Raw genomic sequence first — 15450 nt, 5'->3', positions numbered from 1 at the left:
AAATCGTGTGATGGGTAACATTGAGACCCGTCTCCTCTTCGTTCAGTTCGGGTCCAGCAAAAAGCCCCGGTCTGCACCTCCGCTCCGGTAGTGGGCAGCACCTCCCCGTCCTCGTGTTGCGAGAGAGCGAGAAAGAGAGAGCTGTTTGGGGAAGTGCGTGGTCCGTGGGTTCAACAGCGGTCTGTTTATTCGCCGAACTGACCTACACTAGCTAGCACAACTAGCTGACGGTCCAGAAAAGGGGTGCGAACACCATGGCGCGAGCCGTGCAGGTCCTCTCCAGGCTCGGTGCGCTGCCCTCGGTTTCTATTTACTGCCGTCGACCTGCGAGCAGCAGAGGAGCCAGCGGGCCGAGGACGGGACCGAGCCGCGCGCACAGAGCTCCACCAGACGGCCACGAGATGCCTGCTGGGGACTGCGGACTGGAGGAGGTGGAAGACAAGCTGCAGGCCTTAGCCGAGTAAGATTCAACACGATTGAAGTAAGAACGCGCAGTGCCTCGTGTGTGCTGCGCCGTGGTCCTAAACTACCTCGTGCGTGTTTTTCAGGGAGGAGAAGAAGGGGCAGAGGACCTTAAAGTATCACATCCTGAGAAGGCAGATGACTCCGCCGGGGGCTCCTCAGAGGAAGCTAAGCTGGGATGCTATTGAGCAGATCAGGTAAGTTGTCTCAGTTCAACTGGTCACACAAGACAACGTTGTTTTGCCTTCCATGTCCTTGAATAAACCAGGTTTAACACTGTGCTCAATTTGTAGATATCTGAAGCAAGAGCAACCAGAGGAGTGGACAGTAGAGCGTCTGGCTGAGGGCTACTCTGTCACCCCTGATGTCATCCTCAGAGTCCTCCGGAGCAAGCATGTCCCTTCTGCTGATCGAAAAATAAAGCAGGATGCTAAAGTAATGTCTGTTCCCGGCCAGCGAGCTCTACCTTCAGGTGCTGGGACAGGGCAGAATAGGCTGAAGCTGCCTGGACACCTTACATCAGCTGCTCTCTCACCTGGAAGTGGGGAATGTGCCGTGGTGCCTGTGGCTGACCGGACTATGATGCGTCGAGGGGACGGTCAAGGATCCCTGGCAAATATTCCCGCGCCGGCTACGCTCCTGACCACCCGGGTCAGAGCTGGTAGTAAAGACGCACCCGGGCCGAGATCACAAGAAGACGACGGTGCTACTAACTCGGGGCCTTCAAAGGATGCCAAAGAGGACGAGGACAGCTGGGAAGGACAGCTGCTGACAGACAAAGAACTTGAAGAGTTCATGGAAATGGAAAAGCCTCACCCCGTGGTGCACGTTGGCAATGAAGTCTTTGATGGAGAGGGCAACTTTTTGTATAGAATCTGATGTTCAGGTTGGCTTTATGACTCAAAGTGACTTTAGAGAAATGATTGAACATGCAAAAAAACAATAATGCATATCTTCAGCTTTGACCAAACAAACGGTTCTACTTTAACACTATTTGATGACAACCAGAATGATAGACAATATTGTGCTGCTGTAATAAGAGTCGGTAACAAAAAAAGAGGAACGTATGAATTTATTGCCAAACCCAAAGAAAATTGCCTCAAATATACAGAACAGAAACAAAGCTGTACCTTTTGTATATTTACAGAGCCATCACATTTATACAGCAATTTTAAACCGTAAGAAAAATGTTACTTTCACTTAATGCAATAAACCATTATATGTACCTTGCAAGTGTCTCCCAGTGTATAATTACTACATAATAAGCGTGTATCCACTATGGTTTTTAATATCACTTGTCAAACTGATGCATTGTACCAAGACATCGAAGAGAATATTCAGGTTACTGTGAGCTTATTTTTCTTGACCAAGGTCTGGATTTAAACAGTAAGTTAACATGCAGTTCAATGGGAGTTTGTATGAAACATCACTGCTCAAGGATTCAATTTAGGCAACAAGTGCAAATTGAGGGCATCTGTGACATTTTGGATGGAATTGGTTACACTTGATATGAATCATAGAGTGATGCTAGCCACAAATTGGGCACGGCCTCACATCACATCCTCACAACAGGCACTTGTATAACCACATCCAATTTACTGTACTCTCAATCAACAAGAGAAATCAATCCTGCATGAAAGCAACGTATTTAACACAAGACAGACAATTGTAAAAGAGGTTTGGGGAAAAAAACAGCAGTATTAAGATGATAAAAAGACAAAAACAGCAGTTGACCTAAATGCAAAACATTGAAACAACCCTGTTTTTTGTGGAAATTTGCTATGCCTCAGGTTCAAATATCAATTAAAAACTGTTAGCTCTAAAAGGCTACACTTTATGCTGTACAACATTTACATAATTAAATTTATTGCTCCTATGCTTCTGTTCCTAAATCATATTGATGTATTAAGTTGAATCGGGTGTAAAAATATCTGCAGTTTTATACTATCCAACAATAATAATTTGTTAAACAATTTCAAAATCTTGTTAGTACAAAAACTGCTCAAATGACTTTAAACTCAACTTGGTAATCACTAAAGTGATCGTTACAGTCTTATCACATAAATCATTAGGTCACATTTAGGAAAGGACCTTGTGCTTTGGGCAGTTAGAACCGCAGATTTACACAGATTAAATCCTGTCTTTAAGCAGACACACTTTGCCCTCCTATGCATTGTGTAATGTGTTCATCACTATGACACCCCCATTCATCAAATGTGCCATTACGATTACTTAACTTGTGTTGACAATTTACTAAATCCAAACATTGTTATTGCTATCAAAACCAATGCGCATGGAAATTTCCACGTACATCTTATTACTTCAACTGTGGCTCTAAATTCCATGCAGTAACAGTAAGCTGGCTTGTTTTCCAAATACAAACGACAACAAGGGATTTTACAAATCAGTGCCCAGAGGAGGGACCTGAAAACCCTTTACATACTTTGGGCTGTATGGGGTAAACTTTCTGACAAACAAATACTTTATTAAAAGTAGGCATTAAGACTCAAATGGTTTGGGGAGTTATTAACCAACAGCAACCCTTTTTAAACCTACAAAAGTCACACCACGTCAAAAATGGCAAAGAAAAAACGGTTTATGTACAATTGCATGAGGAAAATCTCCGACAGAAGTGAGCAGTATTTCATGAACGCTCCCAGGTGATGGCAGCCAGGACCCTCAATGCAATGGTGATGGATTTATATAACTACCTCTGCTTTTAACCCCATTACTCTTGTAATGTGAGCAGTTCAAATTACTGCACACATGTTTGTACTTTAGAATAAATATCCCAAACATAATCAATAACTGAAGCACAACCACTACAACACCACTTTCCTCTGTGGCGTTAGTCCCAGGAAGCCTCCGTACATTCATTAAATCTCACAGATGAGCGCAGAGTGTCATCTTATATTTTGGCACACCAGACTCTTTGTCTGATGGGTCAAAGTCATAATAGAAGGTGAAAAGAAGAGTAGCTGGTGACAAAAGAGCGACAGGAGCAGTGTCCGGCCTCGGAGTGACATGGAAACCTGCAGCTCAGTTGCACAACAGGTTGTGCCTGCTATTCGAGCAGGTCCTGGTTAAAGACAAGAACATGGCATTCCAATGAAAGCAGAACCAACACAGGTGAGCAAATTAGACACCATTATGGTAATGTTTTCACATGCACCTAACTCAGTTAATCAGGTTCCCTGGAAATTTAAGTTAATCTAGTCCCGTGCATGTCAGCTCAGACTAAACATTAATTTAGAGAGTGTAATTACAGAGAGTCACGTTACAAGAAGGAACATCATCCATTATCTCATCGTGGACTATTATGTTGCTCTGGTTTCTTCTACACCCTCACTACATATATAACATGACATGTCACAGCAGGGGGGAGGGCACAGTGGGACATCACAGCCTGATCATGAGGGTTATTAATGTTTTATTTTCTTAAAAATGAGGTTCGTCACGTTAATAAATCCGAGCAAAATAAAACCATCGCTATGGTGCTCATGAGAACATTGAGTAAAATTATTTTTTGTCCAGTTCGAAATTTTTCTCTTACTACTTTGCAGGACATCAAACAATCTTTAAATACAGACAAAATCAGTTCCATTGCTAAACAATGGCGCAGTCTAGGAGGATAAAACTTGGTGCTGGCGTTTCAATCATAGATATGAAGGACAAAACAGTATCCACTGTACCTCATCCGAGTCGTCGTGAAACTCTATCTTGCCATGTTGAGTGTGGTTGGTCTCCAGAGGGTCGTCCATCCCATCAGCAGCATTATCTTCAACATGCTGCTGCAGCACCGAGTACCTGTGAACCAAGAACCTGTGGGGCACATTGCAAATATTGTCACACCACTAACAGTCATCCAGCAACACACATGAAGGAAAGTGAAAGAAAATGACTGACTCGATTACAAAAATACTTTTTGTTATTGATTTGTTTCATTTAACCTTCAAACACCTGAGGTGTCGGGCTGCTCTCAATTCGGACAAACAAATATATATAATATAAATCAATCAGTCAATATAATCAGCAAGATTTGTATGAACCGGACCAGTAGGAACAGGGTTGTTGGCAGGGTAAAACTGTTTTTGACCGTGCAAAAATATTTGATGGCGTATGATAACCTGTGGTAGAAAATGTTATGATTTATGTTAATTTACAACAGGACAATGAACGTCTTCTATTTATGTTAAGAAAGCAATAAAATACCATCAACAGGAAACTGGACCTTTTATGTTTTTTTCATCACGTGTTAACACAAAAAGCAAAGGCTTCTTTGATAGGCACTGGACAGGATTTGGAAGGAAACACTGACCTGCCACCACAGACGTACTTCTTGATGAGGACAACTCCTGCTGCAACGCTCAGCAGCATGACAATGATGACCGTTGTCACGATGGCTGCAGAGTTGGAAGAGCGACTGTCAATCTGTAAAAATACCAGCAGACAGAAGGGTCAAGTGGTGTGAATAAACCTATATTCAGGACATTTTCCAGAAGTATGCAGGGTACTGACCAGGAGTTCAGGGGCCACCAGATCACTCACACACCTCACGCTGAGGTCGATCTCTTTGCGCTCCTCCATATTTCCTCCCTCACATTTATCTCCAGGGATTTTCCTGTAGCTGTGGACCAAAATCACATCAAGAGTGTATGATAGTTTGTTGAAGGTTTGATCAACATTTAGAGGCTTTGGCTTGTTCAAATACAAATTAGTCTCAAACTGTTCATCATTATTACACTAATTTTTCATGTATTCATTATTATAACTATACACATAAATTAATCTATACTAGTGCAACACCTTTCCTACGAAACAATGATATAACTGCCATCATCTGGATTTCTGTGTACCAATTATTCTCTTTGTGTTATTCAGTCTGTATGCACTGAAGCAAACACAATTGACCAAGAATGTCTATTGCTTAAGAATCACCTCTCTCGTTCTTATCTGCTTCCTCTAACTGATCCGTAAATGACACTTACTTCCTCCTCACTGAGAGCAATGCTGTGTCACTGTCTCTGCTAGGAAATAGCCACGTGAATAGGAAATGGTATGGAGGTGAAAATATATATATAATATATGATTTAAACAGAATCTTTTATAATATTAATATCATATCCATATTTAAAAGCAATGCTTTGATAAGATTTTGAAATATAGTACACAATGAATAAAATAAATTATTTAGTGGGTTAGACAATTACAGACAGGTTGAAAATGTATGTATCATAATTGATTGGAGAGTCGACACGATTACTGACCCATTGGTCTGCAGCTTCTCCTCTTTGCCGTGCAGACAGAACTCGAGCACTTTGCCTTTCAGGTCTGGCTGCTCCACACACTCTGAGCTGTTCTCCTGACGGTAGTATCCAAAGTCACTGCAAAGAGTCGGAAAATGCCAAAATGGTAAGCAAGATTGCAATATCGTGAGCTACTCCTTTTTTTATTCTGAGGATACTTGAAGACTTCCAATCAATACGAAGTTGGCATTTTTAATGTTGACTCTTCCTCAAGTTACTGTATTTCATATTTCAAAACACATCCATTCCATATAAGCTGCCCATTTACCTTTCGTTAAGTATACCTCTAAACCAGTAATCTTATTTTCAATAGACAGTCATAGTACATTAGGGTCACTTCAGAATGTTGAACAGAGGTATAATAGACAGAATGCATGCTAAATGGATACTTTTCCCCTACAATGCAATGTGCAAAGGCCATAGAGGAGCTGTGTATTGAGTTCAAACTGGTAAAAATAATAATTATATTACACATATATTATTATTACATACATTTTGCTTCCTTTTAGCAGTTTTTCATGACATCCTGTTAATCTTAAGTACACTATTTTATTTGAAATACTAACTGGTGAAATAATAAACTAAACAAGTCGGTGTGTGGAATATACTGTAAAAAGTAGTATGGATTTGAGGACACAGCTCAAGTCTTACCACAGGAAGTCATCCAGGGTGCACTGACACGGGGTTGGCTCGGTGTTGACCTGGTAATCGCGTCCATTCCAGCAAACAGAGTCCTTCCTGAGACGCAAGAACTTCTCCTTGTACCCCAGCATGCAACCATCGTCGGGGTCACTGATGTCATCTGAGTGGGCCAACCACTGTACATAATCCTTGTCGCCACCTATAATCATCAATATTTTGGACTCAGATTACATATAACCTCAAACAATTCCCAAATATCCCAAATGATATTTAAATGTACCTTCCTTTGTAAAGTGTGCCAAAGTCACTTTGTTTTATCAAAGACATTCTCATGTCACTCACAGTCTCTGGTAAGAAGCTCTTTGAAGTCGATGGTGGTGGAGATCCAGTGCTGGCTGAGGAGGGAGTCTCTGTAGCCCCACACGCTGACGTTCATGGAGCGAGCTCCCGGCTCCGACGCCAGCCCAGTAAAGTAGATGGGGTCTACGGTGAAGTTGTAAACACCCCAGCACTGTCCTTCATCAGTAGAAAATCTGAAAGGACATTAAAAAATGTGCAAACATTAGCATGACCCAAATACAATTAAAAAAGTACAGCAATTCAAATTCAAATCTGAATACACGTGAAGCACACAAACAGTAACTGACTTGATCTTGTTGATCGGTTGATTCGGGCTGTGCTCCACGGCAACAATCAGCCCTCCAGAGTCCAGGATAGCATAGTGATGTGGCCCAACCAGGGCCTTAATCCAGGTGTACCCCCCATCATCAGACACATAAACATCGGGCTTCATCATTGACATCGAATCACCAACACTCCCTGGTGAGATATAAAGAATGGGTGATATGGCAAACATCTATGGTTTATCCAGTCACTTCCACTTCATCCAAGAAAAAAAACGGAAGAATTACCATGAGCCAAGATGAGACCCACAGCGTTCGGTTCAGTGAGAGGCAGCATGGGGACGTTCAGCTTCATAGCAATGCTGTAAGCTGCATGGATGTGGAGACTGCACTACACACGCAAAACAAAAAAAGGTATCAAACACTATGAATGTCAAAAATATGAAATGAAAAATAAAGAATTCATCAAAGCACCCTGATCAAGGCAGTCAAATGTTCTTTCTTTACCTCGTCTGGGTCTCTGGCTGTAGCATCGCACTTGCTGTAGGCTGGTTTCCGCAGGGGAACCCACTCTCCTCCCTGATCAAAGGACACCACAGAATGCACAGAGTTATCTGGAACAAGAAGAAAAGGACATCACATTAAGCATTTAGCTGATAGCCCTATCCAAATGAAATGTGTGTAGATAAAGCCGAATGTCTAGCATTTAGGGGGATCTATTGGCAGAAATGGAATATAATATTAAAAGCTATGTTTTCATCAGTATATAATGGAGTCCGTTGCTACTTTAACAGCGTTCTTTTCAGCTCTTTTACCTTCTCTGTTCTGTTACTCTGGTGCTGGAAAGTCTCATGTATGTCAAATACCCATTTCCCATTAAAATAAGTTCTTTTTAGAATTTTATTTTATCAAATCAAATCAGATCAAATCTTGTGTGCGCTGCTGGGTTGCTAAAGTTAATTAAATTAAATTTGCTCTTTTAAACCTCTTCTTTCATACATCCACTGTCAACTTAAGTAGTTTTGTGTGACAGTAAAATCTTATTCATGAGGACAAAGACAGAAAATACAGGGAGTCGCAGACTTAATGGGATAATGATTTAGCTGGTGATGTTGTATTTCTGCGTCACCGAGCAGCATCAAATAGACAGCACATCTAACGCTGAACATCTAATTAAATATTTACTTAATGCCCTTCTAATGGCAAGTAATAGAGAAGTCATATGTGTATGTTTTTCTGAAGGCGATTTGAGTACAGGGATATGTTAAAATTCCTTTTAATAAAAGCGCGGGCACATGAATAGAGCAACCTTCGGCCAGAACACTGGTGAGGAAAACTCCTCGCATGGAGGTGGCGTTGGTGAAGTCTGTATCGCCCCCCGTGGTGGTGTACAGGTGGCGCTCCAGTGACTTAGAGTACACTGTGCCCCGGTCATCTGACACATAGATGGTGCCGAATCCTGTATCTGTGAATTTATAAAAAAGAAACACAAATTAGTTTACACATAAAATGTAGGTGCAAGGTTTTTGCGCTGGTCAATTGAAATAAAGAAATAATGGGTGAGATTTCTGTACGGACCTCCTGGCTCGTCCACATGCATGAAGACCATCTCCTCGTTGGCTGCCAGGATGGAGTAGAACTGCTCGTGACCAACAGGAGGCAGCTGGGCCATGTTCCACGTCTCGCCCTGGTCCACCGACACGTGGATCATCCTCAGAGTGCCCTGCAGGGGTGAAAAAAAAGAAGAACGGGACAAAGGACAGAAAAAAGGAAATAATCACATCAGTTTGGAGATTAATTACCTCATGCTAAAAAAGTAGAAGAAAAGAAACAATGTGTCACGGGATCCATGTATTTCATGCACATTAAAATATTGCAAGTTAAAATCTGTTAAGATGAGCTAGAATATTCTCTTATTATTGATTTACCAAATTACGTCTCTTTTTAACCAAACATGGTGATAGGTAGAATGTAATAACCTAACTATGCTATGCTACAAAGGTATTTTTCCAATGCTTGATCTGAAATGGTATGTAATGAAAAGGATCTAGAGGTACGGACATTAAAGTTAAAATTAAATTAATTAAATTTTGTAGATTATATCGCTTTTACTAATAAACACAAACAATATTAGGAGGTTATTTGGATCAACTGTAGACACCAACCTTGCCTGTCATAACCGAAGCAAACAGGAAGCGTCCACCCTGGCCAAAAGAGTAGATTTTACTGGCGACGGTCTTGATGTTTTTACCGTAGTCGGTCGTCCTTTTCAGTTCCAGCATTCCCCGATCGTCTGAAAAATACATTTTGAATGAAAGTACAGCCTGAGTGCTAATCTACAAGTTTGACTAATAGTTACATATGGCATTTAAGAGTATGAAAATATTGAAACCACTTTTATTCATAATCCAATCCAAATTGAGGTAATCAATAATTCCTTTTCAATCAAAACGTGTAGATGCTTATCTTGGAAACTGCCTTGAGAATGTCCTTCTTCTTAGTACATGTACACAAAAGTTGCATATACCAAGTTTTCATTTCAGGTGTTGCTTGTAAGGGGGATCACTTACTGCAGGATCCATTGTAATTGGCTGTAAAGAAGATGGTATTTTTTCTTCCCCTAGAATTGAAGTGGAAAATACCAAAAATATCAAATGAGCAGAAGCACACATTTGAGTCAACACACTCAAAGATAAGCAAGCAAAACATACATTTAGGCTGCTTTGTTGATAAAGCTGTAACAGCTCTTTCATCTCAATAGACACCAAATCAGGAAGGAAGAATGTGGCTTTCATACTGGATTGGTTATGTATTCCACATGACAACCAGTATAGAACCATGCCCTTCAAAAATGCAATCACATCAACAACAAAAAAAGAAGTAGTTGTTTGCCACAATTGAGAATGACCCATTTTCCACAAGTTTGTTCAAATTGTTTGGATATTAGACATTCATTTTGCACATCCAGTTGTCTCAGACCTTAAACATAACTAAACATAACTAATCAGACATCTAGAGCGGTCACAGTTACAGAGCGATACGAACCAGGAAGTTCCTCTAAAAACAACAAGAATGCAGTGAGGGCTTGTCAGTCACGGACTGCCCTGCAATGCAGTTGTACTGGCTGTTCTGCAAAGGTGGAGCAACAGTAAAAAAAAAACTCTGAACATGTTGCCCTTGGGTTGTTTATAACAAATAGCCTGTTAGCATATCTGTGAAGGAGTCAAAGTATGGTTTAAAACTTTCTGTTCATCCCCACTCTGTCAACTACCTTTAATAATTAGCTTATTGTTGAGGAAGAAAGAGCTCAACACACTGACTAGTAAGATTTCCTTGAGACTGATTCACTTGGGGCCCATGAAGTACGTTTTCTTACTCAAGCACCTGACAAAGATGTTAAAACCACCAGTTTGGGACGTCCCTTACCATTTCACAAGACACACCATGTCGTGAATCTTTTTCCAGTTGTTGCCAAAATCCTCCGACAGCCACAGTTCATTCTGAGGACAGGAAAATGAGCCTTTGTTTCAAATAGCACCCTCGCTCACACAAGGTCATGCAGAACTTTTTAAACCGGAGCTGCCCATAGCAACATAGCCACGTGAATACATGAACTGTGTGCAAACAAATGATTGACCAACCGGGCTCATCTTGCTATGCGGGAGTGAGATGATGGTGTTTGCTTAAGGATTTTACAACCTGCCAGGAAAAATCTCAATTGCCCTCTTAAAATAGCAAAAAATGAACTATTACTAATCACTAATGTGAGCTTGCAGGTTTGTAAGGGCTACCCAGGATCAGAACTGGTGACTTTCTTGAACAACTACAGCTCGTTGACATTTTCTACTCACGCTGCTGCTGAGGGCTAGCAGCCCATTGGAATCATCAGGGCTGTATGTGATCTGCGTCATGGGGACGAAGGCCAAGTCCCGGGGGGTGAAACTCTTTCCGAAGTCATGAGAGACAAAGATCCGAGAGCCGTAACCTCCGGACACTTCTCCTGTCAGGATCACCTATAAAGACACAGCCCAAGATGAAAAGAAAGGTTCTTCCCAGAAGAGAGACCTTCCTGGTGAGGACATGACCTACTTTCCCGGAGTTCCCGATTGCGATGCCAAACTCTGATCTGATGAAGGTGTTGTTGATGAAACTGGTCACATCCTCGAATGACTTCCCATAGTTCTCACTGGCAGACAAATGGTTCCAGTCAAATTAGATGCAAAACACTATTAGGTCCTATTTTTCCAAGATTATGAGACTTGCCTTCGATAGAGTTTAGACTGCCCGAGCCTTAACATGAAGAAGGGCACCTGAAAAGTCGTCAACGCCAGGATGACCTGCCGGGTAAAGGGTGTTCAGCTTTAGGAAAGTGAAGAATGGATCATTTGATTAATGTGCATGATGACACCCTGATGTGAGGGAACGTATTGTAAAATGTACCAGGTTCACTAAATGGACGAGTCACATTCGGCCCACTCACGTCAAAGAGGAACAGCGTTTGATGCAATTACAGGAGGACATAACACTCACCCCTGTGCCGTCCCCAACCCAGGCCAGCGACACCGACCCACTCAGGTCATTGAAGATATGCTGAGGAAAGAGATAAAACAGATGCAGAATTAAACTGTTAATATCGTCTAAATAGTTTTCGAATGACACTAAATTAAGTGAAGATTTTGAGTCAAAATAACAAGAAGTGATGAACTGACCACACATTCATAAACACATATTATAAACCGGAGTCAAAACCTGTTTGTGAATTTTGCCTGCAGACTGGAGTACTGCTTTAACTGGTGATGTATTTCCCCTGACAATGTGGTCAAGCATAAAGAGTGAAGCACCACTTCTCAAACCAGGCAATACATTTGCAGACACTTCAGAATACAGGGTGGGATTGCAGTTTACACTGACAATAGTATTGTGGAAATCAAACAAATTAACCAGTGTGACTTTGAAGAAAACACTTCTGCTTCTTTAATCAGAACCAGGAACCCGAATTACTAAACAGAGTCTGGTTTCCCCGAAACCAACTCAGTGGTCCAAAAGTCTTCAACCACGTGAACATTCATTAACTGTTTAAGGCACGTCTCTTTCAGCGGCTCCAATACCGATGAGACCTGCAACAGAAACCTCAAGGGAAATGAAGGGAATTCTGTAGAGATTACCGAGGCCGAGCATACAAAGACTGCAATGCAAAGTCAATCACATGGGCACTGTAGGCAAATAAGCAGCACAGAACTGTGCACTGGACATTTTATAAACTGCATTCATTTGGAGGACTTTACTTCCTGCACAGATGAATCCAAGACTTCTGTCTGATCCAAACGCAGTACTGAAGTCTCTTTGTGTCCTAAGAGAGCTCCTGCTTGCCAATGCTAACTGCTTTCACTACCAGAGAAACACAGCTTTTAATTAGGCTTATTACAAAATAACTAACACACAGCCAGTCACATGGATCCCACTGGGCCAATTTCCCTGTCAACAGACTGGCTCTCAGTGAGGCACAGTCAAAGTCCTCAAAACCCAGGATGGAGCTGCATCCTTGAGCTGTAGAAGACGGGTTGTGGTAATTACTGAAAAACAGGTTGTTGTTATTACTGAAAAACAGGTTGTGGTTACTAGTGAGAGCATTTGAGAAGTGTGGTGGACGGTTGGAAGCACAGTGGAGCCTGCGTAGGTCTTAAAGCATGCGGGGAAACAAGAGGCTGCACTGTAAACCACTGCAGCAAATGCTTAAAAATAACAAACCATGCGAGGGCCGAAACTGGTAGCCAACAGACAACCAAAACGGTACCTCTAATGGCTATTTGAGGTGGAAACGCTTCCATTGGGGTTTTAGATTACACAAAGAGACCACAGCTGAAGCCGCTCGCACGCTTCACACTTATCTGGTGTCTCCGGCTTCGTTGCTGACAGTTTAATGGAGAAAAAAAAGGCTCGTCGGCAGACAGGTGTGTCGGGCGCGCCGGAGAGCTGATTAGGCCGACGAGTGCACCTGCGCATCACCTCGCCTGAGTAACCGGACCGCGGGTCGGTAACTTACACGGTGGGTGTTGTCTGCTAACTTGGTGTCGTATCCTTGAAGAGCTCTGCAGTTTTCGCCCAGCTCGACGCTCCTCCGTCGGATCCTGTGGTCGGGTGACGGAGACAGCCATGCCGGCAGGGACCGCTTTACGATGCTCGCGGCTTTCTGTTCAACGAGTGGACGCTTCACGAACGACCGTCCCGAGGCTTTCGCTCCCAGCTGGAAATCCACAGCGGCGGTGAGAGTGGACAGGGAGAAAAGCAGGAGCGCGCGCAGCGACGGTCCCATCGTCGTTGCTGTCGTCGGTGGCGAATAGAACCAAAACAAACACGGAAGGAGCAGCCCAGAAACCAGTCTTTGTTTATGCTGGTCTTCTCTGCGAATTGAAGGTCGCTACCGCTCTGCCGCGAGATGACAGCCGCAGCACAGGAGTCGTTTATTCAGCGATTATTCCGGGATTTGACAACACGGAGCGCCCTCGAAGCTCCGAATGCTTCCTCGCGCGGCGGCGGAAAAAATATCAATGCAGAATTTTTTTTACGAAATTAACCGGAGAATCTGACACCAATCATACGCGCTGCAACTCCTCGGCCAACATGACACACTGTAAGCATCACGCAAATTGAGAATGTGGGCTGCAACGCTGTATGCAGAGAAGGGCCGCTGTGATTGGCTGATCTATTCTGGTCCACCTATCCGCTGTTTTGATTGGTTCAATTCTGAAAGGGGGGTTGTCCGATAGAGGCGTTGCCCATTAGCTGATAAACCCTTCCATGCTAGGTTGAGCAATACTATCAAAATAATTTAAAGATCACTCACAATATTTTGGAAATTATCGAATGTGAATTCTTAAGTTTCTGCTCTACGTCTTGTTTTTGTATTTTTTTCTTCTTTCTTTATAGTTCAAGAAATCAAGACATCAAGAAACAAGAAAGTGCAATTTCATCAAATAAGCTGATTGAACATGCTTAAGATAAGAGCCATTATGAGTACAACTTAAGATCTACAATTTGTTAGTGTTTTTAGTCAAGGTGTAGTCTGAAGAGGTGTGTCTTTAAGTTACGGTAGAAGATGTAAAGGCTCTCTGCAGTCCTCATGTCATCAGAGACCTCATTCCACCTTTTCGGGGCAGGACAGCAAAGCGTTGTGAACTTGTCGAGTGTTTTGCTCTCAGTGAGGTGTAAAATAACCTTTTTATCTCTGGTGTAGAAAATAAGTTCTGATCGGGCCAGTTGATTGGGTCTAAAATACTGTTCCCCCAACTCTATTCTTATCATGAATCGTTTATTGCCATAATATGTCACATACATGGAATTTGACTTGGAGGTTGGTGCATGACCGCAGACAGTACACTAATGGACAACAGACAACGTAGTGCAGGAATAAGATAAAAAAATATTATAAAACATATGCTATGGGTTATTAAGCTAAAGCTATCGGTTAGTAAGTTAAGAAATAAAGTTGAAGTGCACCAGCTAACTGAAAGTGACAAAGTGTATGTCCATTGAGTGAGAGTCAGTCAGGGGGGACCCGGGCTCGGTTGATGAGCCTGACTGACGGGAAGAAACCGTTAGTGTGGCGGGTCTGGGGAGGTCTTATTACCTTTTGAGATCGAGGTGAGACAGTTTGATGCTAAAGAGTTTATTCCTAAAGTAAAGAACATAATTATTGTCATTCTCCAGACAATGCCTGGATTATTCTGTTTTTACATAGATACTAAGGCAAAAACAGGCTGTAAGCAATGAGTCCAAATATGTTTTGTGCATGTGATGGGACATAACCAGCACGACAACTTGTCATGTGATGCAGGAAAAATAAATCCTGTAGCGACCATGGGGAAAATCAAAGATTATCAAACCACAAAATGTTGTTCAAACACAACATCAGGCAGTTTTAAGTTTGCCAGGTAATCCCAAAAAGGGATTTTGTAGTTATTCTAGCCGAGTTACTGAAACTAAGTCTCTGGGTGGAAGGATCTGCTCACACGGTCATGATGATTATTTTATTGTGCTGGTGTGGCATAACCGGTTTGACAAGACAACAAACCATGTGACTGCAACATAAGGGTGTAATCTCTTGACAATTGAAGAACGCCTTTGAACATGTTACCATGACCCCTGAATAGAACCTTAAAGTTAAACCCAAACTTGTGATCAAATGTGCCTTAAATCATCAAGAATACTCTTTGTATGTGTCCGGTCTTGCTTGTGTATTTCTTGAGTCACAGACTCTCTCAAAAAGCCAAACAATCTGATCTTGCAAGTAGAATTCCTCTACAAAAAGACTGTACAATGGAGTTGCAGCCCCTCCCCCATGGCAGCTCAGTCAACTATTAAAAGGTGGAGAACAAAGCCACTCTTATGCCTTAGAGATGTACTCTCTAAAGATGAAC

At 42.2% G+C, this 15450-nt stretch overlaps 2 protein-coding genes across 2 annotated transcripts; one reads left to right on the top strand and one right to left on the bottom strand.

The window, feature by feature from the left end:
* Nucleotides 1–77: 77 nt before the first annotated feature.
* On the top strand, nucleotides 78–1545 carry ngrn (neugrin, neurite outgrowth associated). The gene is made up of 3 exons (XM_037480609.2): nucleotides 78–460; nucleotides 549–659; nucleotides 756–1545. Exons 1-3 carry the CDS (start codon nucleotides 255–257, stop codon nucleotides 1339–1341), a joined length of 903 nt encoding a protein of 300 aa, XP_037336506.2. The 5' UTR covers nucleotides 78–254; the 3' UTR covers nucleotides 1342–1545.
* Nucleotides 1516–13653, bottom strand: sort1b (sortilin 1b). Its single transcript, XM_037480593.2, has 20 exons — nucleotides 13077–13653; nucleotides 11564–11623; nucleotides 11297–11370; nucleotides 11123–11219; nucleotides 10885–11046; nucleotides 10460–10533; nucleotides 9604–9653; nucleotides 9199–9326; nucleotides 8612–8756; nucleotides 8343–8498; nucleotides 7541–7647; nucleotides 7322–7424; nucleotides 7058–7229; nucleotides 6753–6943; nucleotides 6420–6609; nucleotides 5730–5846; nucleotides 4981–5089; nucleotides 4781–4893; nucleotides 4155–4284; nucleotides 1516–3541 (listed from the first exon to the last, which is right to left on the bottom strand). Exons 1-20 carry the CDS (start codon nucleotides 13344–13346, stop codon nucleotides 3527–3529), a joined length of 2463 nt encoding a protein of 820 aa, XP_037336490.2. The 5' UTR covers nucleotides 13347–13653; the 3' UTR covers nucleotides 1516–3526.
* Nucleotides 13654–15450: the final 1797 nt, after the last annotated feature.

This window comes from Pungitius pungitius, chromosome 1 (assembly GCF_949316345.1).
Source record: "Pungitius pungitius chromosome 1, fPunPun2.1, whole genome shotgun sequence".
NCBI classification, from domain to species: Eukaryota; Metazoa; Chordata; class Actinopteri; order Perciformes; family Gasterosteidae; genus Pungitius; species Pungitius pungitius.
Note: the sequence above shows the minus strand (reverse complement) of the source record. Positions and strands in the feature narration are given on the sequence as shown.

What these genes read in the sequence shown, in the direction of transcription:
- ngrn (XM_037480609.2), top strand. Translation starts at nt 255, where the DNA reads ATGGCGCGAGCCGTGCAGGTCCTCTCCAGGCTCGGTGCGCTGCCCTCG. An exon ending in AAGCTGCAGGCCTTAGCCGA is followed by an intron (nt 461 to 548) that starts GTAAGATTCAAC and finishes CGTGTTTTTCAG; the next exon opens with GGAGGAGAAGAAGGGGCAGA. An exon ending in GATGCTATTGAGCAGATCAG is followed by an intron (nt 660 to 755) that starts GTAAGTTGTCTC and finishes CTCAATTTGTAG; the next exon opens with ATATCTGAAGCAAGAGCAAC.
- sort1b (XM_037480593.2), bottom strand. Translation starts at nt 13,346, where the DNA reads ATGGGACCGTCGCTGCGCGCGCTCCTGCTTTTCTCCCTGTCCACTCTC. An exon ending in GGGTTGGGGACGGCACAGGG is followed by an intron (nt 11,371 to 11,563) that starts GTGAGTGTTATG and finishes TTTACCCGGCAG; the next exon opens with GTCATCCTGGCGTTGACGAC. An exon ending in GGGTCTCATCTTGGCTCATG is followed by an intron (nt 7,230 to 7,321) that starts GTAATTCTTCCG and finishes ATATCTCACCAG; the next exon opens with GGAGTGTTGGTGATTCGATG.